Source organism: Mytilus trossulus, chromosome 5, assembly GCF_036588685.1.
Source record: "Mytilus trossulus isolate FHL-02 chromosome 5, PNRI_Mtr1.1.1.hap1, whole genome shotgun sequence".
In the NCBI taxonomy this organism is placed as follows: Eukaryota; Metazoa; Mollusca; class Bivalvia; order Mytilida; family Mytilidae; genus Mytilus; species Mytilus trossulus.
In genome coordinates this window covers 15,482,588-15,504,779 of record NC_086377.1, presented here as the reverse complement: position 1 = coordinate 15,504,779, position 22,192 = coordinate 15,482,588, and the positions used below count along the sequence as shown (strand labels likewise).

The 22,192-nt window shown below is 32.4% G+C and overlaps 3 protein-coding genes across 3 annotated transcripts in view; 1 reads left to right on the top strand and 2 right to left on the bottom strand.

Annotated features, from left to right (window-relative positions):
- LOC134719444 (histidine decarboxylase-like) overlaps positions 1–2,810 on the bottom strand; it is a 38,230-nt gene extending 35,420 nt beyond the window's left edge. The window contains exon 1 of the mRNA XM_063582440.1: positions 2,686–2,810. Coding sequence (XP_063438510.1) covers positions 2,686–2,713 — 28 coding nt within the window. The 5' untranslated portion in view covers positions 2,714–2,810. The remainder of the gene's footprint in view (positions 1–2,685) is intronic.
- Positions 2,811–15,331: 12,521 nt separating this feature from the next.
- LOC134717648 (mucin-2-like) lies at positions 15,332–17,383 on the bottom strand. Its single transcript, XM_063580143.1, has one exon. The coding sequence runs from the start codon at positions 17,381–17,383 to the stop codon at positions 15,332–15,334; it is 2,052 nt and encodes a 683-aa protein (XP_063436213.1).
- Positions 17,384–20,003: 2,620 nt separating this feature from the next.
- On the top strand, positions 20,004–21,689 carry LOC134717647 (uncharacterized). The gene has a single exon (XM_063580142.1). The coding sequence runs from the start codon at positions 20,004–20,006 to the stop codon at positions 21,687–21,689; it is 1,686 nt and encodes a 561-aa protein (XP_063436212.1).
- Positions 21,690–22,192: the final 503 nt, after the last annotated feature.

Here is a 22,192-nt window from a genome sequence, read left to right as displayed (position 1 = left end):
TTCCAAGATATATCGAAATTCAGAAACAGAAAGATTGGCTTTATTTTAGAAATGTTTACCATAGTTTTATTATCACTTAACAGTTTAAGTAACTAATATATAATGATATGCATAAAATAAGATATATTTTTAAAATGTTCTTATTGTTATATGACTTCAGGCTTTATAGTATGACGCGCATTGAGAAATAAAATTTTCCATAGTATAGATGAGGGGGGGGGGATGCTGGACCTTTTTCGGGACGTCGGGATCAGGTTTTTTTAAGCTCGGAATTTCGGTATTTAAATTTCTTTAAATTTGGGACCTCAGTATTTCATGTTTTTAATCCCAGGATTTTGGGGATCAAGACCCCCCAACCCCCCTTCTAATAGATGAGATTTTTCCATGTTAATACTGTCGCTTCATTGAAGACCTGTTGATGACCTTCTGCTGTTGTCTTTTCTATGGTCGGGTTGTTGTCTCTTTGACACATTCCCCATTTCAATTCTCAATTTTATGACATAGTCGTTCTAGTTGAACTATGAACTAATTGAAAGAATCAATTATATACATACATGTAACAAATTATCTATAATTTCTTACGTTTATGTCACGGTAACATATGCACAAAGTTCATTCAGTTAACCACAAACTGTGAACCAATATTACTATCGTTTTAAGAAATGTCAACTAGTTCGTAAAAAACTAGTATCATAGAAATATCAACGTCATAGTATCATTTTAAATTGAAAAATAAAAACGAAGAGTTAACCTTTACTTATAAGATTGATCTTTAATTTCCTTATAATTTATAAATATGTTTATTGTTACAGGGACTACATCAAATCAAAAGATCGATGTAGGATAACAAAAAAACCTTAAATTAAATAGTTTGGGGGGGGGGGGGGGGATCAACATTGCTGCAATTTTTATTTAATCCAAAATCGATTTTACATATATCCCTATTCTTCAATCAATTTTTCCCAAATTAAGGTAAGAATGGGGGGGGGGGGGGGTGTTAGGGTCAGTGAGAAAACTACGTGAACTTAGTTTTTTTTTTTTTTTATCCTGCATTGAACTTTTGATGTGGTCCCTTAAAGAATGATATTGACAACTGCATCTCAAAATTGATTAAATGAAAGTGATTGGGTGAATGGCTGATAAACGTCCAATAGCAAATTAAATGTAAATTCAGGACGGGGACATGTTAATGTTATATGCATATAAATCCTGTTTTTTTTCTTATTTGGTGCTTGACCGACACTCTGGGCCAAATTTAAACGTGTGAGTCCGCGCGTTTGAATACCATTATACAAAACAAGGCGTTCCTCGTGTGGAGAAGCAGAAGGCTTTAGAAAAAACTACCAACAGCCTAGCGTCCGCAAATCACTAAGACAATATGCAATCAAATCCTAACAAAACCTGGTACTTTCATGTATTTTACTGTTATAAATTTAAATAACTTGTTTGTCTTTCGGGCAAACACACTTAATTAAGGTGGTACCTAACACTACAGGGAGATAACTATAAAATCAGCAGAACGTTTTAATGACGTTGTGTTCTTAAGGGAGTATTAAGCTTCTCAATGATCAAAATAAGTGTTTGTCAAACTGCTATATAACCAGTGTAATTTTCTGATAAAACGGTTGGTTGATTTTTTTTTAATTTTTATATTTTTTTTCAAAGGGTCAAAGTCAATACTTTGTCAAAATTTCAAGAAAATTAAACGAGCCAAATTAATTTTAGTTTAAGTGTTGGGTACCACCTTAAACACCCAAAACCTAAAACAAAATGTTGAAATGCCGATAAACCAAAAAGGAAAGATTGTAAACTCAAACCCTGACAAACTTTACATGTGCTTTATGGAGACATATTGCTTTAAAATTTACAAATATGAGCAGTAGTAGAAATAACTATATGCCTATTTTGCATAAGATCAAATTTAAAACAAGCTGCTTCGTTTTACCAAATGAAAACTGAAATATACTACAAAAAAAGGAAAGGTAATAAAATTACCCAAACAAATTTAAAGTTGTAAAATATTAGATTAGATTGCTTTGTTAGTAATAGAAAAATCCTTGTTGTTATTCAAACATTGCGAACAATTACATGTAGGAGTGAAAAGAAATTAATGGAATGGCGTCAGCGTCAAACGGGAAAGCCGTTGTACAACGTAGTCATAATTTACACGTATGTTACATAAAGGTTTTTTTTTTGGCAGAGACAAGTAGTATGTATATTGCAACCAAACCATCAGAAAGCATAAATTATGTGACTCCTTTGCCATTCTGATTTTCATATTGCAATATTTAATTTCAGAGAAAAGGGTTATGAAACCACATACTTAACAAATAATCAAGAAATGACAAAAACAAAGATTTTGAAATATTTGAACAACAATCTATTTTAATAAAATGCACAAGACTATAATTGAGCATAAGTTACTATTAAAATTTCTTCCTCAAATTTGAGGCTTTGATAAGGTTTTGTAAGGAAATATGCGATACATTGTACATAAGAGAAAGGTATCAAATTTCATTTTAGAAAAAAATGAAGTACAATTGTATATTATACCTATCTGAAAATGCATTTAAAAGTAAAGGATTTCAAAAGTGAATGAGAGTTTCAAAAAAAAAATGTTAATAAATAAATGAATAGATACAAAAAATAATGCTCTAAAAAGTTTTAAATTATATTTTGACCAACCTCTTTCTCTGTATTCCTCGAAGTCCATCTTCTCCAAATAATTTCACTTGATGGTTTGCTATAAGAAATCTGATGTGTTTCTAATTTCTTTATGTTTTCAACAAATTCCGTCACTACAGAATGATACGTCCCAAGAAGAAACACTCTATATAAAGTATCAATGATTAGTTACAAATCATCGCCTTTATGTGGGAGAAACTGATCAACCTCGTTTTCATTCGATAGTTATAAACTTTATTGATCTGTTACTAAAACGACAAAAGGAAAATAGTTTAAGTTTTAGATGAAAAAAGCACTCCGAGGTTTCATGTATTGTTCATGAAGTATTGTTTTATGTTCATTCGAAAGTTATAAACTATATTGATTGATCTGTTACTAAAACGACAAAAGGAAAATAGTTTTAAGTTTTAGATGAAAAAAATAAGGTTTATGTCCTACTTATGAAGTATTATCTCAATATGTTTATTAGCATTTTCTTAATTAATTTGTAAGATACTAGTAATTAGATTAGATATATGTCATTCAAACTGAGAACGTTATTGCAATAACTTTATAACTTAACATTGATACGCTTGAAATATTCCATGCATGACATAGAGAATATAAGATCAGTGGCGGATCCGTAGGAGGGAGGGGGTGTGGGTCCGGGGGTTGGAAATCCCCTTTCTTTGACTATCAATTCTAAATGGGGAAATATAGTTGAAATCCCCTTTTTTAAAGACTGAATCCGCCCCTGACGATTCAGGATATACGTATACAAGACTTCAAGTAGGAACGAGTTCCAGGTGGATTTGAGTGTGTTCATCTCCATGTTTGGTCTTAAAATAAAAGTTTCGTTTATTTTTGTATTACATGGTTGAAAAAATCTTCTTCCTACGCTCGTCTTCACTATTACCATTTAAGGCTTTACATACTAAGCCAACAAATCTATTATTTCATCTTTGCTAGCCAAGGGTTACGATCCACTCCCCTACAGTGGAGAGGAGGGGAGTGGATCGTAACCCTTGGCTAGTGAAGATGCAATTATATTAGAGATCTTCTTTATAACAATTACTTTATATTTAAAATTATAATTTAAAGTTTTCCAGTTAGAACGTTCTTTTTATATTCATTTTCGAAATAACATACAATGACAAATATTGTGTGTAAAATAAGATGTTTCTTTCCGAAAAGATTTAGAAAAAAAATGAAAAAAGTAAACTGTACAAGGAGATCTAGAGTCATCAAGTTTGTCAAAATAAAACATTCAATTCCGAAGACAATAAGAGCACTTAAATATTAAACACAGAGGTCATCTATTATCTACCAAGATAACTTCCTCAGTTTGACATATCACATGCGCCGGGCACTTATAAAACACTACTTAATAAACTACTTTGTGCGGAAGACACTAAGCAGAAGAACCGAATTACATATTCATACGCATGACATTGAGAGGATCTGAGAGCACCAAGATGACTTACTTTATTCTACAGACAAATATATAAATCTTGGTTCATGAAGAAAATAATACTACCAATCTTATTATAGTCTATGAATTCCATATCGTTCATGCAACAAAGCATAGTACTTAGTTGTATTCCTGATGACCTTATATTAAATGTTAAGTTACTTACATTGTACATCTGGTAATCCGAATCTCTCGTATGAACAAAACGTGAATATATTCAAACACGTATTCGAATTTATCAAAAGGTCTGGGAGATTTCTTGTTATGTAGAAAACGTATTTACGGTACATTCACGTCATCATTATCATCAACATCATCATCGATTTCAATGTTTACATTTATTTCTGTTTCCTTTTTTTTTCTCAATTGATAGACTCGTAAAATTTTGTTTATTTTGATATTGCATGCTCATATTAATATTGGATTGTAAATTATTGTTATTCGGAGAGTACTTCATAAGTATGGCTTACTTGTGTCCAATCCATTTTACTTTGAGTAAATAAAATATGTTTAAACTAAATTCTTACAAAAAAAAAGAACAATATTTATAATAATTATATTTTGCTTTATTGGGCGCTAAACCGCGTAATTGTTGGTCCTCAATGCTCTCAACTTTGTTCTTTATTTGTCATTTAATTTATTTTTCTTCAGAGCGTCACTGATGAATCTTTTGTTGACGAAACGCCCCTCTGGGTTTCAAAATTATTATCATGGTATAATATTTGATGAGTTTTATCATACATATAGAAATTGCATAGAAATGAAACTTTGTATAGGAATTAATTTTGTTCCGAATGCCAGTAGTTAAAATATTTCATCGACTTAATAAGAACGTTAATACTCACAAACGTTTGCCTAATATATTACTTTGAATTAATGTCATGTACAAGAATTTTACAACAGTGTAAATAAGTCAATACGAAAAACGGTCAATTTTTCTTGGATGGTTAACAATAAAAAAAGTTCTACAGTGTATACATCGTTTTCGGTTGTTCGTTTTTACACTTTGTGATGTAAATATTCTAAATCAATAAATTATAGATAAGTTTCAAATGGTCGCCCTTACAGCAATTAATGACAAAAATAGAGTGATGATCACCAGATTTAAAATGCTTCCGTTTGCATGCACTTGTAACAGCTCATTTGCGGACATGATACATTTGCTTCATTACTTAAAAAAATCTTTAGTACCATTGCACCATATTACGATTGCCCAAGTTCGGCTTACCAGATACCTATAGTACCATTGCACCATATTACGATTGCCCAAGTTCTGCTTACCTGATATCTATAGTACCATTGCATCATGCATATTACGATTGCCCCAGTTCGGCTGACCTGATATCTATAGTATCATTGCACCATATTACCATTGCGCCAGTTTGGCTGACCTGATATCTATAGTACCACTGCACCATATTACGATTGCCCCAGTTCGGCTGACCTGATACCTATAGTACCATTGCACCATATTACCATTGCGCCAGTTCGGCTGACCTGATACCTATAGTACCATTGCACCATATTACGTTTGCGCCAGTTCGGCTGACCTGATACCTCTAGTACCATTGCACCATATTACGATTGCGCCAGTTCGGCTGACCTGATATCTATAGTACCACTGCACCATATTACGATTTCGACGAAACGGCTGACCTGGTATCTATATTATCATTGCACTAAACCCGCTGACCTGCATACATGTCTGATTATCGGACAAATTCGTTAGGGAAGCTCTCTGTCAATTTTTAACAACTCCATACTAAAACAGAGGTGAAAGATACCATGCAGAATGACGTTGAACATCATAAGTTGAAAATAAACTGACAACACCATGGCTTAAAAAAAGACCAAAAAACAAACAAACAATAGTATGAAAAACACAACATAGAAAACTAAAGAAATTAAGTGTCTTATATGTTCGGTGTCATTTATGTTGCTTTCGTCTACAGAAAATTCGAAGCATTTGGCACTCTTGTACGTTGTGTGTGTGTCCAATGAAGATTCGAAGTGAGTTCCAAATGAAAATTAGTGCACCGGAAATTCATCTAACGACAGCAAAGCTTTAAAAATGCTTGTGTTGTTCAACACTGTACGGGGGTGCTTCTCTACTTCTCGGTATCCAACACACATTTGATAGATATGTATACATCAACTTCGTATTCTTGCGCAATTAGTACATTTCAGAAATTGTTTTGGCGCAAATGATATATACCGCAACAATGCAAATAACTATAGAGGTTCAGTATATAAAAGTTATTTAGTGACCGAACATAATTTTTGCGAGGAAGATGTACATCGGTTTTTATAAGCCGGATACGTATGATTTGATTTGTAAAAAAACAACAGATAAAATAACGATGAAGAAACAAAGAAAATCTGTGATTATCCTATATATAATCCTATATCCCTCAACTAGCATCAGGCAAGATTGGCCTTCAAATAATTTGGCTATGTATTGAGGTACTATTTGGCTTGGCCACATAGGTCTTTGACAGATGATATTTTTATACATCCTTGGCTTTCGAATATTCGGCTTTGAACGTTCCTGGAGAAGGTAAATGCAGACAATGCCGTCCAGAAAAGCGAAGGTGACATCAGAATCGACATTTTTTAATAAGTTATGTACATTACTGTACGATCAAACGGAAGACAACTCGAATGCATTTACCATTTTTTATTTATGAAATTAAATAGATTAATAGTACAAGCTATTTTGTTATTCATTGCGGTCGCTATAATCCATATTCCCTCTATATTAATTTGAATATTTGAATTTAGTTATTCTTTTTATAGAAACGCCTTTAAAATTGAATTAATTAAGGTGGTACCTAACACTACAAGGAGATAACTCTGAAAAATCAGCTAAACGTTTTAATTACGTTGTGTTGTTAACGGAATATTAAGCTTCTCAATGCTCAAAATAAGTGTTTGTCAAACTGCTATATAACCAGTTTAATTTTTCTAATAAAACGGTTGGTTCAAACTTTTTAATATTTTAATATTTTTGTCAAAGGGTCAAAGTACATATATATATACTTTTTCAAAATTCTAAGAAAATTAAACGAACCAATGTTAGGCAAATTAATTTAAGTTAAAATGTGGGGTACCACCTTAAAAAAAGGGTACACAATCAAGGAATGGTATCCTTTGCAGCATCTATCATTCTGTCTGAAACATATTAAACACGCCTATCGTTTATGACGCTTATTTCACTTACTTTTCAGTGAAATTGTGAATTTGAATAGACGCCACATAAGCGGATTGATGGGGTGTAGGGTTGCTGAGTTGCAGGGAGTCAACCCTTTGTGTAGCTACGTATATGGGTAATGCATGGACTCTTTACATTTCTAACGGTGCGTAGTTTGGGACCACTCCCCCTTTTCCCGCAATATCTCATCGTACCCAATGCAATTATTCTTCGGAAATTCGTCTATTACAATTTCATGAACATAGATACCTGTTTTCACTGAAATTAAACTGTAAATATTAAAAAAAAAAAAAAACGACAGTCAAATTTGGAACTTTAATTTTATACAAAAAAAAAAATGTGAGTTGATATAATTGAAAAACTAATAAGACGTTTCTTGTGCAAAAATATAGTGATTAATCAGATCCCGCGTGTTCGTATGCTTAGTGGCGCTTTTTTGCGAAGAGAAATCCTGATTTTTGACGTTCTCCGGGGATACTATGGAGGTACAATGTATATACTAAAAATTATGTAAAGTAAACAGGAAAAGGTCACTGATTTAGAGAACGTTACTTTCAAATCGCCCGTGAAATATATTCAACAAAACAGTCAAACTCATTTATATTTAAAATCTTCAACGTAATTAATGAGGTGCTAGTTTTCACGACAAGTTTATTGTGGCAATCATTATTAATTAAAAAAAAAAAGAAAAAGATCCAACCATATGAACACCCATTCAAAAATCTAAATACAGTGTATGACAACAAAACAAACTCAAAGTACATTTCAAAATTATTCATAAGTTGATAGAAATTTAACTGTTTTCTTCATCCTCAAAACATAGACAGAAACCGAATTTGAATCATAATAAGGCTACATTTCTTTCTAACCAAATTTTTGTAAAAGTTGTGTCGCGTTTGTTGTTTCCTAAACGCTTCGAAAGTAGAAACAAATTCAACGTTTAATACAATGTAAGTCTTTACTGACTCTGTTTGAACTTTCATTTATGCATGCACATGTTGTTGGTAAACAGATTTTTTACAAACGTAGGAAAAATATATCGTTTAATCAAGTTCAAGTTAGAAACAAATGTAGCGTTTGATCTAACAAACGACAGACGACAAACTGTAAACGCATCTTTAGCGATTGCATAGTTTGTCAAAGTTTGTGTAAACTTTGCAAACGTATGTTAGAAACAAATTATCAAAAACATGTGCGCGCTTAGTCGTTTGCACCGTTTGTGTTAGAAAGAAATGCACCTAAGTCCTCCTTGATTGAATAAACATGAACTTTAATAACGAAAGTACCAAATTAACACTTTAATAACGAAAGAACCAGATTAACCCTATCTTATAAAAGTTAAATAAACATTACAAAGCGAAAATAAAATCAGAATCTTAAGAATAAGGAATATTTTTTTCTTTATCAATTGTTTCCGGAATTCTAAATTAGATTTTAGCAGATTCTAATTATATGAAAAAGCTTAATGTATAACATAATTACTTTTCCTGCACGCAAAGTTTCTATTAATGTAAAACCCTCTTTTAATTTAATTGATTAGGAATGTTCAGCGTACTATTTTCCGGAGAAATATGCGTTGTCTTTTGTTTGAGGGCGTTGACAGAACGCCCTCATTTCCTTTATTCTTTTATATCATTTTTCTCTTTGATTTATTTATGTTGCCTTTTTTTTTTTATCTTTTCTTTATATTTTAGCGCCCCATTATTCTCTATTTTTTGCCTATATTTCTCTATTTTTAATTTGCCTGTTTACTATTGTCAATTGTTGACATTAGCACATACTGTAACTGCAATAACAGAGAGAAAGAGGGTAGAAGTGGTGTTAATTCAAAACATGGAGGGAAAAAAATAGTCCTTTTTTTCTGAACTCATTTTTTTATGTTTGATTATAGGTTTATGCTGAATTGAAACATATATATAGACTTTTTAAAAAATCTTGCATCGTTTCGGGATATCAATCCAGGAAAGTGAAAGGATATCATGTTTACTGGAAGTGGTGCGGCCTAGTAAAAATAGCTAGTATAGCAAACATAAAGAAGAAAACAAATGTTTTGACTTTAGGATTGCGTCACTTTTTATTCTTCGTGTCAAGACCCCCTTTTTTTCGACTAATTCACAATTTCACATTAATACATACATGATATGAACATGAATTTTTTCTTTCGATTTACCTTAAAGTTTTTTATTTTTTTATTTTCAAAGATCGGCTGTTTTGCATGTAAGCCTATGGAACAGTCAATTACAAGACTGCAACCTAAAGACATTATTTGTTTTATGTCAACATGTTATATCAATTCTGTTTTCATAAAGAAAATTATTGAAATACACTAACCAAGATGATACTATATAATATGTATTATTTGAATACAGAATTTACGGAACGAAAATAAATTGATATTTTACATGTCTTATCTATTAAACTTGTAATATTTGTTTGATAGGTATGGGAATATACACAAACGAAGTCAGAGTTTAAACGTACTTTCCAACCTGTTACAGGTATCCACGTCACTGATCTATTTTAAAAAAAATAATTAAAAAAACAACCCTAGTGACCGTAAAAGTTACGAATATCACATTCAAGCTCTTTTTTTGTTAATTTCTTATATATATGTTTAATGTCCCAATCATACCTTTCAATTCACTCATAGAACGCGTCAGGCAAAAGGCTAAAAGACGTGAGCACATATTGGACAATTGTTATGTCAGTTAATTGCTTGTAGTTTTTATTTATGTATTATTGTCATTTTGTTTATTTTCTTTTGTTACATCATCTGAAACCAGACTCGGACTTCTCTTGAACTGAATTTTAATATGCGTATTGTTATGCGTTTACTTTTCTACATTGGCTAGAGGTACAGGGGGAGGGTTGAGATCTCATAAATATGTTTAACCCCGCCGCATTTTTGCGCCTGTCCCAAGTCGGGAGCCTCTGGCCTTTGTTAGTCTTGTATTATTTTTAATTTTAGTTTCTTTTGTACAATTTGGAGTTTAGTATGGCGTTCATCATCATTGAACTAGTATATATATTTGTTTAGGGGCCAGGCTCGGGAATTTCTAGCTGCATTGAAGACCTGTTGGTGACCTTCTGCTGTTGTCTGTTCTATGGTCGGGTTGTTGTCTCTTTGACACATTCCCCATTTTCAATCTCAATTTTATTTCGCCAACATAAACACATTCAACATAGCACTCATTTGTAATACTATCAATTAATTTAAACTATAATAGAAAGTGTGTTGGGATATAAATTTGATTAACGACAAGACAAGACAAGACAAGACAAGACAAGACAAATTATACTTTATTAAACTTCTTTGAGTGAAACTTCACTATTGACATATATAATCATACACATATTATTCAAATCACAGTGCCATTCATAACAACAAGAGCCACTCTTCAAAGAGTTATGAGAAACAGTACAACCAAGTAACATATTCAACATAAAATATAAATTAAATATAGTTTTTTTCATCATAGAATACTCAAAACTTAATGGATAATTAAACAATAAAAATGTTTGCGTTATTTAGCAAAGGAAACGGTTTAAAAGTACAGAACTAGAGCATGCTATTCATATAATTAATGTTCATGCTACAACCATAAAATATAGTGTCATCACTAATGTTTCCATTGTTTTCCCTGCCTTGTTCTGATCGAATCTATACGAATAGTGCCTTTCAATTGTTTTCAGACAGTCATACATAGTTATTCTTACGAAACATACATGTATTGTGACTTTTACAGCACAAAACAAATTGAATAATTTTCTTCTCTAGCATAAATCATATTATTTATGTAACACACAATTTTTAACGTTTAGAATCCGTTGAAAAGTTCCGTTTAACACATGCTTACAGACAGTCTCAAATGCACACCGAGTTCAAACATTTTAGAACACACGCATTCAACGTTTTTGTACATGTGATCCGAGGGTACCCAGTACATATGAGTCACATGCTATTACCAATCAGATATCAGGGATCTGTCATTTGTTTTTTCTTTGAATGGCGTAATCTTTGCTAATTCACTTGCTATGCTAAATCTAAAACATTAACATTATTTCAATTAAATATTAAGAATCATGCAAAAAGCAACCATTAGCTATCGCCTATCCACATATTTTACTTGTGTCGGGTGATTTGGGTTTCCATGTTGTTTTTTGTATAATGTTGTCTGTCTTTCGGTCATATTTCGTTACTGTCATGGCATTTTCAGGTTATTTTTCGACTATTTGAATCTTTAAATAGCTCTATCAACTCGGTGAAAAGGGGTGGGAGGTCGGATTAATATCGATGAAATATTGAATTCTATCATCTTTCACATATCCAGTGTATGTAAAGTGCGGATCCTAAAATATCATTTTTACTGTATATGCAATAAATGTCTAATGTGGAATGATAAATAAACAGACGAACTTTTTTTAATTTTTGAAGAAAATGAAGAAAATTAGTTAAAATGTATATGTTCAGAAATACATAATACTAATAAAACAATGTTAGAGATGCGAGCGGGGTTTTATCGCGCCTAAAGTCATCCAGCTGTGAAATATATACCAAAATAGGTGAATATTTAGGACATTTCACGAACAGATCGTGCAGGTGCTTTATAACTAACAGGTGAGATGTTGTTGCAGTAAAAAATATTCAATTTAATACAATTATTAAAGTTGTATAACGTAGAATATGTTTTTGCTTTCAGTTTCTTCATATTTAACTAAATTCCACTATGATGATTTCGTAATGCTAGTCATGTTTACTGTCGAATAATGATACTATTCTTTCATTTTCACTGTGGAGCGAATCATTATTATTGTATATGCGGTGCATTATCACTGTATAATTATTTTTTTTTATCTATTACAGCTCATTTCTTTAGACATGTAGATCAAGACTTTAGTTGATTTGCTTGCTTTTTTTTTATTGGATAATCATTATGATAACACCCAATTTAATTCAAATATTAAAAATACAGGTTAAACTATGCCTATTCATATTGTTTAAAATTGTCAATCTTATTTACAAAGTTTGTATAAATAATTATACAAACAAAGCAAGCAAGCCAACCAAAGTTTTGCTTTACATGCATTAGGAAATTAGCTGTAAAGCCTTAATTTAGCCGACTTGCTCAAACAATAGATAAAGTAAGAGAAAGATTTGATAAAATTTAACTTACGGAGGAAAGTTTGGTTTTAAAACACTCTAATAAATTCAATAGAAATAACATTTATTTCAAATGTATTCCATTTAGTTTCTTATAAAGCGTATAGGGATCTTTATCCTTATTTTTTTTATCCATTTCCATGACACTTCACCACTAATTACGTACATCTTGATATAGATTGCACCTTTGTTTTCCGTTTAAAAGGTTTTACACTGGAGCCCTGTATAGCTTGCTGTTCGGTGTGAGCCAAGACTCCATGTTGAAGACCGTTTTTTGACGTATAATGGTCTACTTTTATAAATTGTGACTCGGATGGAGAGTTGTCTCATTGTCACATACGACATCTATATATGGCTCAAAAAACGAAACGAGACGGGATAAAAAAGGATAACAAAAATCTACGCTACTTTTTTAATATATTTATAATGGGCTTAATATGAGTCAAAATAGAGTAAAATAGTAGATCGCATTTGGGTATAAGCGTCACGCCGGATTGCTGATTTTTTGCAAGCGTGACATGTGAAAGTAAAATGATTGTGTAGTGGAAAACGGGAAATGAAGTCTAGCGGGACACAGATAATTACAAAGTATTAGAACTGCATAGTATAAGCGGGATACGGGAATCTGACAAAACAATAAGCGGAATACGGGAATCTGCCAAAACAGTAAGCGGGATCCGGGATCCGAACCCCCCAATGAGACCCCAGAATAAGATATTTTTGTATAGTTCATCCTATTGTTACAGTCATGCCTTCAAAAACAAATGTATCCGATGCATGCATTTTTTTATATTTTTGGTCCCTTTTTCAATTTTGTGGGGTCCAAATTTATAGACAAAAGTCCTTTAATATAGATATTTGGAATTCGTTGACATGCTGAATCTAACCGTGTATCTAGTTTGAGGATTTTTTGCCTAGTTGCTGAAATAGCCCACATAGAGTTCCAAAGGGTATAAAATCAACAAAAATGAATTGTAGCATGCATTTCGTGTACAATAACCCAAATGTGCATGGTTTTACCTCTGCGGTAGTATCCATTCTCGGATCTAGAATTTTTCATAAGTAGGGACCCACTAACTGCCTAAGAGGGCCCGCTGCTGTCACGCTCCAGTGATTCCCTTAATTTTATAAGTTAAAATCAAGGAGAAACGTAATCTGAAGAATACAATATGACATTTTGAGAATCGCTTTTGTTACAAGTTTGAAAAGCTATATATTTGATGATGAATGAATGAGGAGTTTGTATTTCAATTTGAAAATACATGTATCATAAATTCTAAAGTCATCAACTAAGTTTTTTTCATTTGTTGTAAGTGCATTTATCACATAATTCTACAATAAAAATTCCTCGCATCTTTGAAAATTCTACATTAATAATGACTGCACTAACAGTGATAATTCATCGCATCTATAGTTAAAATGGATCGCTTTCAATAATCGATATGCTATATTATGATGCTTTTATAACACTTATTTGAACTTTAATGCTATGTTTGTATATTATAAAGACATATCACAATGAAAATATGTTAAAACTTAACTTAAAATCCTTTAACTTGATATTTTCAAAACGTAAACAAATACAGTTTTCCCATGATCCTTTATTCTACAATAGACATACCCGCATATAACAGTAAAAATGAACTAGCTGGATTCGCACTTTATATACACTGATATCTATACGTAAGAAAATATATTAAGTTCCTCTACTCTGTGGTTTAATAATGTTGAATTGATGACATGTTCCGGCTCATCACTAATTTTTACATTTTATCTTACCTCCTATACATTTCTAGTAATATGATTGGTTAAAAGCATCCGCATGGATACCGTGTATATTTCATATTAAGTTAGTAGGGAGGCGGGGCTTATTTCATACACGGTTAGTAGTTCGCTCTCATCCCATATGGAATATACTTACCTCATATATACCGTATTAGGACACTAGCACGCTATGTAACTAATAATATGTCCATATATTTAATTCATCTCGCAATGTTATAACATGCAAAGTAAAAATATCAAGTAGATCATTGCTAAAGGAAAGTTGAGTGCCAGAAAATTTAAGACATTCATAAGAAATCCAATACTATATTATGAAAATTAAGGTATCAAATTTGCACCCAGCGTAGAAGCAAACTTGTCCCGAACAATATTAATCAATATTGTCGTCCCGTTTGGGATGAAAATTTCAGGAACTCAATTTTCGGCTCTCCCTTGACACCATCTGCGAGTATGGTCTTGAGGAAACGATGGTAGTCCGTCGGAAAGGGACGATAAATGGCTTACCCGTGTTAAGAGAGAGCCAAATTTCTTGCACGTTAAAGACACCCTTGTAGATTTCGAAAAAGAGTAGGCTAATGCCGCTACAAAGCAGCACTCGCACCCGCAAAGTAGAAAGGGATTAATATAAGTTGCAAAACTTGTTTCCCAATCCACTATAAATAAATATGTTCAAACTAATATTAATCAGAGAATTAATATTTTCTTGAATTTTAATATACTTACACTTTAATAATATTCCAAATAGCAAAACCACACATTAGAAATAGAATTAGAGCTCCCACTGATGTAATAGCTATGGCAAACGAGGAACCTGCAATATACATGTTTTATTTGGATAGAAAAAAAAGGAAAATATAATCCATTTCGGTGAGAGAGAGAAAAAAGTCTACTCTTTTCATGTTTTCTGGGCTTTTTACGATGCTTTCGTAAGAAGTTTAAATGTTTATAAACATATATTTTTAATTGCAAATAAAACAGAAAGTTCTGAATGATAAATGAGACATTTAATAATTTTCACAAACATCCCAAATATATGTACTCACTTACCATAATTTGATTCCGATTTATGTGTCCTGGGCATCGTTTTGACTGTAGTGGTATGTAATCTTGGTCTTTTACTTTTAACGGTCCTTTTCCTCGATGCAATATTGGTTTTACGGTTTTTTGTTGATTTTGATATTGGTGTTTGTGTTGCCGTCGATGCTGATATGGTTGAGGTCATTCGTGACCGCGCTTTTAAAGTAGTTGGTATTGATTTCATTACTATAACTGGTGTTGTCGTCCTTTTATGTGTTTTTGTTGTTCTCTTAAATGTTGGTGTGTTTAAAGTCGTTATTGGCAGAGAATTAAAAGGAGTTGGTGAAGTGCTCATTTGTGTAGCTGGTATTTTTATCCTTTTATGTGTTGTAGATACTGATAATGTCCTGACATTGATCAAAGTAGCTTTGTTTGATAATCTCGACATTCCTGTTTCTCTCAAGGGTAACGATGTACTTGTCGAAACTTGTTTCATGCTCACAGTTTTTGATTTTTTTGGCAAAGTTGTGGCAAATGTTGCTATAACTGGTGATACTATTACCATCGACGTGAAAGTGTTTCGTTTTGTTGTTGATTGTATTGTCAGAAGTTTCTTTGATGGTTTGGTTTTCCATATTGGTTTTGTTGATTTTGTTGTTTTGCTAATCGTTGATCCCTTTCGGGTTGATAATTTGTTCGTTGTTTTTGTGTTAGTTCCAGTTGATATAATGGCTGTTTGTGCTGTTTGCCTTGGTGTGTTCGAGATTAACGCAGATATCAATGGACTCGTTGTTGGTAGCTGAGAAGCAGTTGTCATGACTGTGGATGGTGTCAGATTCAAATTTATAGTTGACACAAATTTAGACGGTGTCATTTTCAAATTGATAGTTGACACAGATTTAGACGGTGTCATTTTCCAATTGATAGCTGACACATATTTTAAAGGTGTCGTCTTCTTATTCGTAGTTGACACATATTTGGATGGTATCGTCTTAACATTTGAAGTTGACACATATGTTGATAATGTCGATGATGAGTTTATAGTTGACAAAGATATTGATAGTGTCGTCTTTGTACTTGTAGGTGACACATATATAGATTGTGTCGTCTTTGTACTTGTAGGTGACACATATATTGATGTAGTCGTCTTTGTACTTTCAGTTGACACATATTTAGATGATGTAGTATTTGAATTTATAGTTGACACGGAAATGGATGGTGTCGTCTTTGAATTGATAGTTGACACATGTGTAGTTGTAGAAGCCAAGTGTTCTTGTAGAGTCGTTGGAGTTATTTCTTTCGTATTGGTTGCAGTTGAAGTTCTTTGTGTCGTGATGTTTGTTAGTACGAATATTGACAATGGAGTGATTGTTTTGATGTTTTGATGTACAGATCTGTTTCTGTTACCATTAATTGTTGTATTTTGTGCTATTTGTGTGAAAGACCCTGTTGCACTATGTGTTATGTTGGTCGGTCCTTTTTTCGTATTTGGTTTAATAGTTGATGATATTATAGATGGTGATGGTACGATTGATGTTGGTTTTGAAGCTGTATGGTTTGTTCTGGATGAAGATACTGACGTTGAAGGAGTTTTAGAATTTTGTGTGATTGTTGTCACTGGTACGATTGATGTTGGTTTTGAAGCTGTATGGTTTGTTCTGGATGAAGATACTGACGTTGAAGGAGTTTTAGAATTTTGTGTGATTGTTGTTACTAGTAAGATTGAACTTTGTATGGTTGCATCTGTTGGGGTTCCACTTTGTACAGTTGTTGCTTTCGATAAGGTTCTGTTTTGAATAGTAATTGTTGATGGCATGGTGATCTCTGATTTAGAAGCATTTATTGCTTGTGTGGTAGCTGTCGCTGTATGTAATGACATTGCTGAAGATGCCGTCCTTTGTAAATAGTCTATTGTCTGTGTTGTATTTGTTGGTAATGTTAGAATTGTTCGAGTAACTGATATCGTTGATATCTCTATTGTCGGTGGTAATGGTGGTAATGTTTGTGTAACTGATATCGTTGTTGTCGCGGTTGTTGGTTTTTCTGTATTTGTTACTTCAGATGTTGCAGTCATCGTTGGTATGGTTGTTGTTCTTGATTTCACTGTCGTCTTAACTGTATCTATTGTTTTAAATGCAATATTAACATGTTAAAAGGTTAACATATAATTTTATTACGTCATAACACTTCCGGTATTAGATGAGATAGTACTGCGCAACTGCAACCTCAATGTGTTGCTAACTTTGCTATCGAGCGGACGTGGTTTGTCTCGATGCGTAACCTCTAACTTAGATTTCATTATTAAAGACATATTAAGTCAATGTGATTGACTTGCACATATATTTTATTCATATTGAATAAAAGTATATGTCTTTATAAACAGATTTTTTACGCAGGTAACAATCTTATAATTATTTCGTTTGTGAAACGAGATTATTTAAGTTGACAAAGATGGCGGACGCCATGCTGCACAAAGAGAAAGGAGATAAAACTCCTAAATTTTCTATTGAAGATGACTTACTAAGGCTGGACGAAGATGAAATAGCATATGAAGGGAAAGATAAAGGTCCCGCTAAAAGAAAATGCTCAAAACCTATTGTCAGTAAAAGTAGTACAGGTAGCGGTCCAAAGGTTAATACAAAGGACGCTAAAGGAAAGACTCTGGTAAACAAGAGACACGAGGTGTCGGCTAGCACATCAGATAGCAATAATAATGTGATTATTAATATGCTTACTGACATGAGAAATGAACAATCTTCAACTAATAAAAAGTTGGAAGATATGAACAAACGTATAGATGTTTTGTATAATGATGAATATAATGATGAGTATGATAATGTAGGTGATGTAGAGGAAGATATGGACGAGGTTCATGAACCTGATGACGGTCAAGATATCGGTAATGAACAACCTTGTAAAAACAGAATACTGTCTCAAATAGCGAAGAGTCTAGGTTTTCTAGTATAAATAACAAGATTTAGATCTGGTGAGAAATGTGGGGATAAACTAGATGAACATAAAGCAGACAATATTACAGATACGTTCAGAAATGGTACTTCTGAAGAGAAATACAGAGAACTTATGAAAGATGAAAAGAATAATCGGCCTGAGAATTGTGAAGGACTTGTACCAGTCCAAACTGATCAGTTAGTATGGGATCTGTTATGGGCCAGAACTAGAACTAATGACAATAGAATGAGACACTGTCAGACTTCTGTAGTCAGAGGGGCAACTTATCTGTCCAAAGTAGTTAATAGACTAGACACAATTCTAAGTAAAGAAGATACTCAAAACAAACCTGAGTTGGAAGGTATTCTTGATGACTGTATAAAATCTATTGCTTTATTTGGTCATGCAAATAAAGAAATATGCTTAGCTAGGAGAGAACTCATGAAACCTGATGTAAAAGGTGAATATAGTCACCTGTTTAATAAAACACAAACTTTCAATAAATGGTTATTTGGTGGAGATGTCTCTAAAACAGTCAAAGACATTTGAGAATGTAGTAAGATTTCAAATTGCCTTTCAGTTGGTAACGGTTATAGCCAGTTTAGAGGCGGTTTCCGTGGTGGCTGGAGATCCTCATGGAATAGACGCCGTGGTAGAAGCAGAGGCAGAAGAGGCCGTGGTAGTGCCTCAAGGTCAATTGACAAATCTGAGTAAAAAAACTCTTGTTGGATTCACAACAAGTACAGGAATTAGATGTTGTGAGTATTAACACAAATGATTTTCAAGCAGGAAGATTGAAATTGTTTGTTAATGAATGAAGAAAATTAACATCTGATAAATATATTTTAGATGCGGTTCAGCACTGTTGTATAGAATTTACAGACAATAAACCTCCTATACAAAATAAAATGTCAATTAGAAATTCCAATTTCAATTTAAAGGAAGAAAAAATTGTTTATATTGAAATTTAAAAATTATTAAAAATGAATGTAATTCAAGAAGTTGAATCTGAAATAAATGAATTTATTTCCCCATTTTTTTTAAGACCAAAAAAGAATGGCGAATACAGAATGATACTTAATTTAAAAGAATTAAATAAACAAATTGAATATCAACATTTCAAAATGGATTCTTTTGAAAGCGCTTTAAATTTAATTTAAGAAAACGCATACATGTCAAGTGTAGATCTAAGACATGCGTATTATTCTATTAATATTGCTGAACAGCATAGAAATTTTTTAAGATTTGTTTGGAAAGAGAAATATTTTCAATATTCCTGCTTACCAAATAGTATAGCTATGGCACCAAGGCTTTTTACCAAAATTATGAAAGTTGTATATGCAAGTTTGCTTAAAATGGGTTATGTTAATGTTGGGTACATTGACGATTCACTACTATTAGGTGATACTGAACTCGAATGCAAAAATAATGTAACAGAAACTGTTAATATGGTGTCAAGTCTTGGATTTATAGTACATAAATATAAGTCAGTGTTTACTCCTAAAAAACGCATCAAGTTTTTAGGTTTTTACATTGACTCGGAAACAATGAAAGTTACTTTACCAGTTGAAAAACAAGATACTGTTGCTAAAGAATGCAAACAATTACAAAGTAAAAATAAATGTAAAATAAGAGAAGTAGCTAGAGTTCTTGGGATACTCATATCTATAGTCTCCCTGCTGTGGAATTTGGTAAACTCTATTACAGGAAAATAGAGAGAGAAAATTAAAGCATTAAAATTAGCTATGGGAGATTTTGAATCTGAAATGTTTGTAACATCAGAAATGAAACAAGACCTAAAGTGGTGGTCAGATAATATTTATACTCAAAAGAGGAAATTTAATAGAGGTAACCCACATGTTATAATTCAAACAGACGCCTCAAAATTATGTTGGGGAGCAGTCTTGAATGAACACAAAATTGATAGCAGATGGAGCAATGATGAAAATGATAATCATATTAATTGTTTAGAATTATTAGCTGTTAATTATGCTCTGAAATCCTTCAAGGATGATTTGAATACTGTTGAAAATGTCAAAATTCTTACAGACAATACAACTGCTGTAAGCTATATAAACAGTATGGGTGGTATAAAGTCTATTGAATGCAATAGAATTGCTAGAAAAAAATGGATTTGGTGCATTGAATACCAAATATGGCTGATTGCTACTCATATACCGGGGAAGTTAAATACAAAAGCAGAATATCAGTCAAGAAATTTTAATGATCAGATAGAATGGCAACTGAATAAAAACAATTTTGAAAAAGTATGTTTATTATGGAATAAACCAGAAATAGATTTATTTGCTTCACATCTAAATACTCAGTTACCAAATTTTTCTTCATGGAAAGCTGACCCAGACTCATCTTTTGTTGATGCTTTTACTCTTGATTGGGGTAGTTTTTCTTACAGTTATATGTTTCCTCCTTTTAGCATGATAGAACGTTGTGTAAAGAAGATTATAGAAGACAAGGCAGACGTGCTGTTTGTGGGACCACTTTGGCCAACACAACCGTGGTTTGTTCAAGTAATGAAACTGTTAATAAACAATCCAAATCCAAAACAAAAACCTATTGACTCTACCATACAAGGACATAGTTCATCCTTTAGAAAAGACATTGAATTTGACGGTATGTCGGCTATCCGGAACCGATTACAAAACAGAGGAATTTCAGAGAAAACCTCAAATATTATCATGGCAACATGGAGATCAGGAACTCAGAATCAATATAAATCATATATAGAGAAATGGTTTATTATCTGTCTTGAACGGAAAGAGGATAAATTTCACACGTCTGTAGAACTTGTGCTAGAATTTCTGACAAATTTGTTTGAATGTGGATTGAGTTATTCCGGTTTGAACAGTGCTAGGTCAGCACTATCTGCGTTTGGTTTGACTTTCGATAATGTGCCTGTTGGAAAGCATCCACTTGCGATAAGATTTCTCAAAGGAGTATATCATTTGAGACCTTCTGTACATAATGATGTAAATATTTGGGATGTTTCTATTGTTTTGAGATTGTTAAGACTTTTATCGCCAGTTGCTGATATATCAGTGAAAGATTTAACTTTTAAACTAGTTATGTTAATTGCATTGACGAATGCTACTAGATCACAGAGTATTCATTTATTAAAAATCAGCAATATGCAAAAACAGAAGGACTGTTTTCGTTTAAAGATATTTAATTTACTGACACAAAGCAGACCTGGATATAAGAATCCAGAAGTTATTTTAAAACGTTTTCCTCCAGACAGGAGATTATGTGTGTGTTTAGTGCTGAAGGAATATTTGAAACGTACTGTTGATATAAGATCAGAAGAAGATTCATTAATATTAAGTTATATTAAACCACACAAAAAAGTTATTTGCTTAACTATTTCTAGATGGATTAAGTCCGTTATGTGCCGTGCAGGACACAAGTATATTTAAAGCACACATTACGCGATCTGCATCTACTTCGAAGGCAAAGCAGAATAGTGTGTCTGTAACTGATATTTTAGCTAAAGCCAGTTGGTCAAGTTCAACGACTTTTGGAAAATTTTATGACAAGACAGTAACAACAAGTGATTTTGCAGAAAAAGTGTTACAAATCTGAATACGAGTTTATTAAATGTTTGATTTATGATTTAGTTTTTTAATAAGAAAGATCAAATGATCTACATATTTATGAGTGCTACATAATGCATATCACTGGCATCTGGTTGTTGCAAATTGTCTTAGTGTATCTTATGATTATCACAGGTATTCATTGTCAATGAGAAATAAATGTAACATACATTCAAAAGCACACCGGGGAAAAAAAAGTTGTAGCTTTGAAGTCTCATCTAATACCGGAAGTATTATGACGTAATAGAATTAACTAATTTAAGGATACTTACCTTGGTTAAGTTGAAGTTAAAGTGTAATTCTATGAAGACATAGCATAACACTGG

Coding starts and splice junctions, on each gene's coding strand:
- LOC134717648 (XM_063580143.1), bottom strand. CDS start 17,383: ATGACTGCAACATCTGAAGTAACAAATACAGAAAAACCAACAACCGCG.
- LOC134717647 (XM_063580142.1), top strand. CDS start 20,004: ATGGGAGATTTTGAATCTGAAATGTTTGTAACATCAGAAATGAAACAA.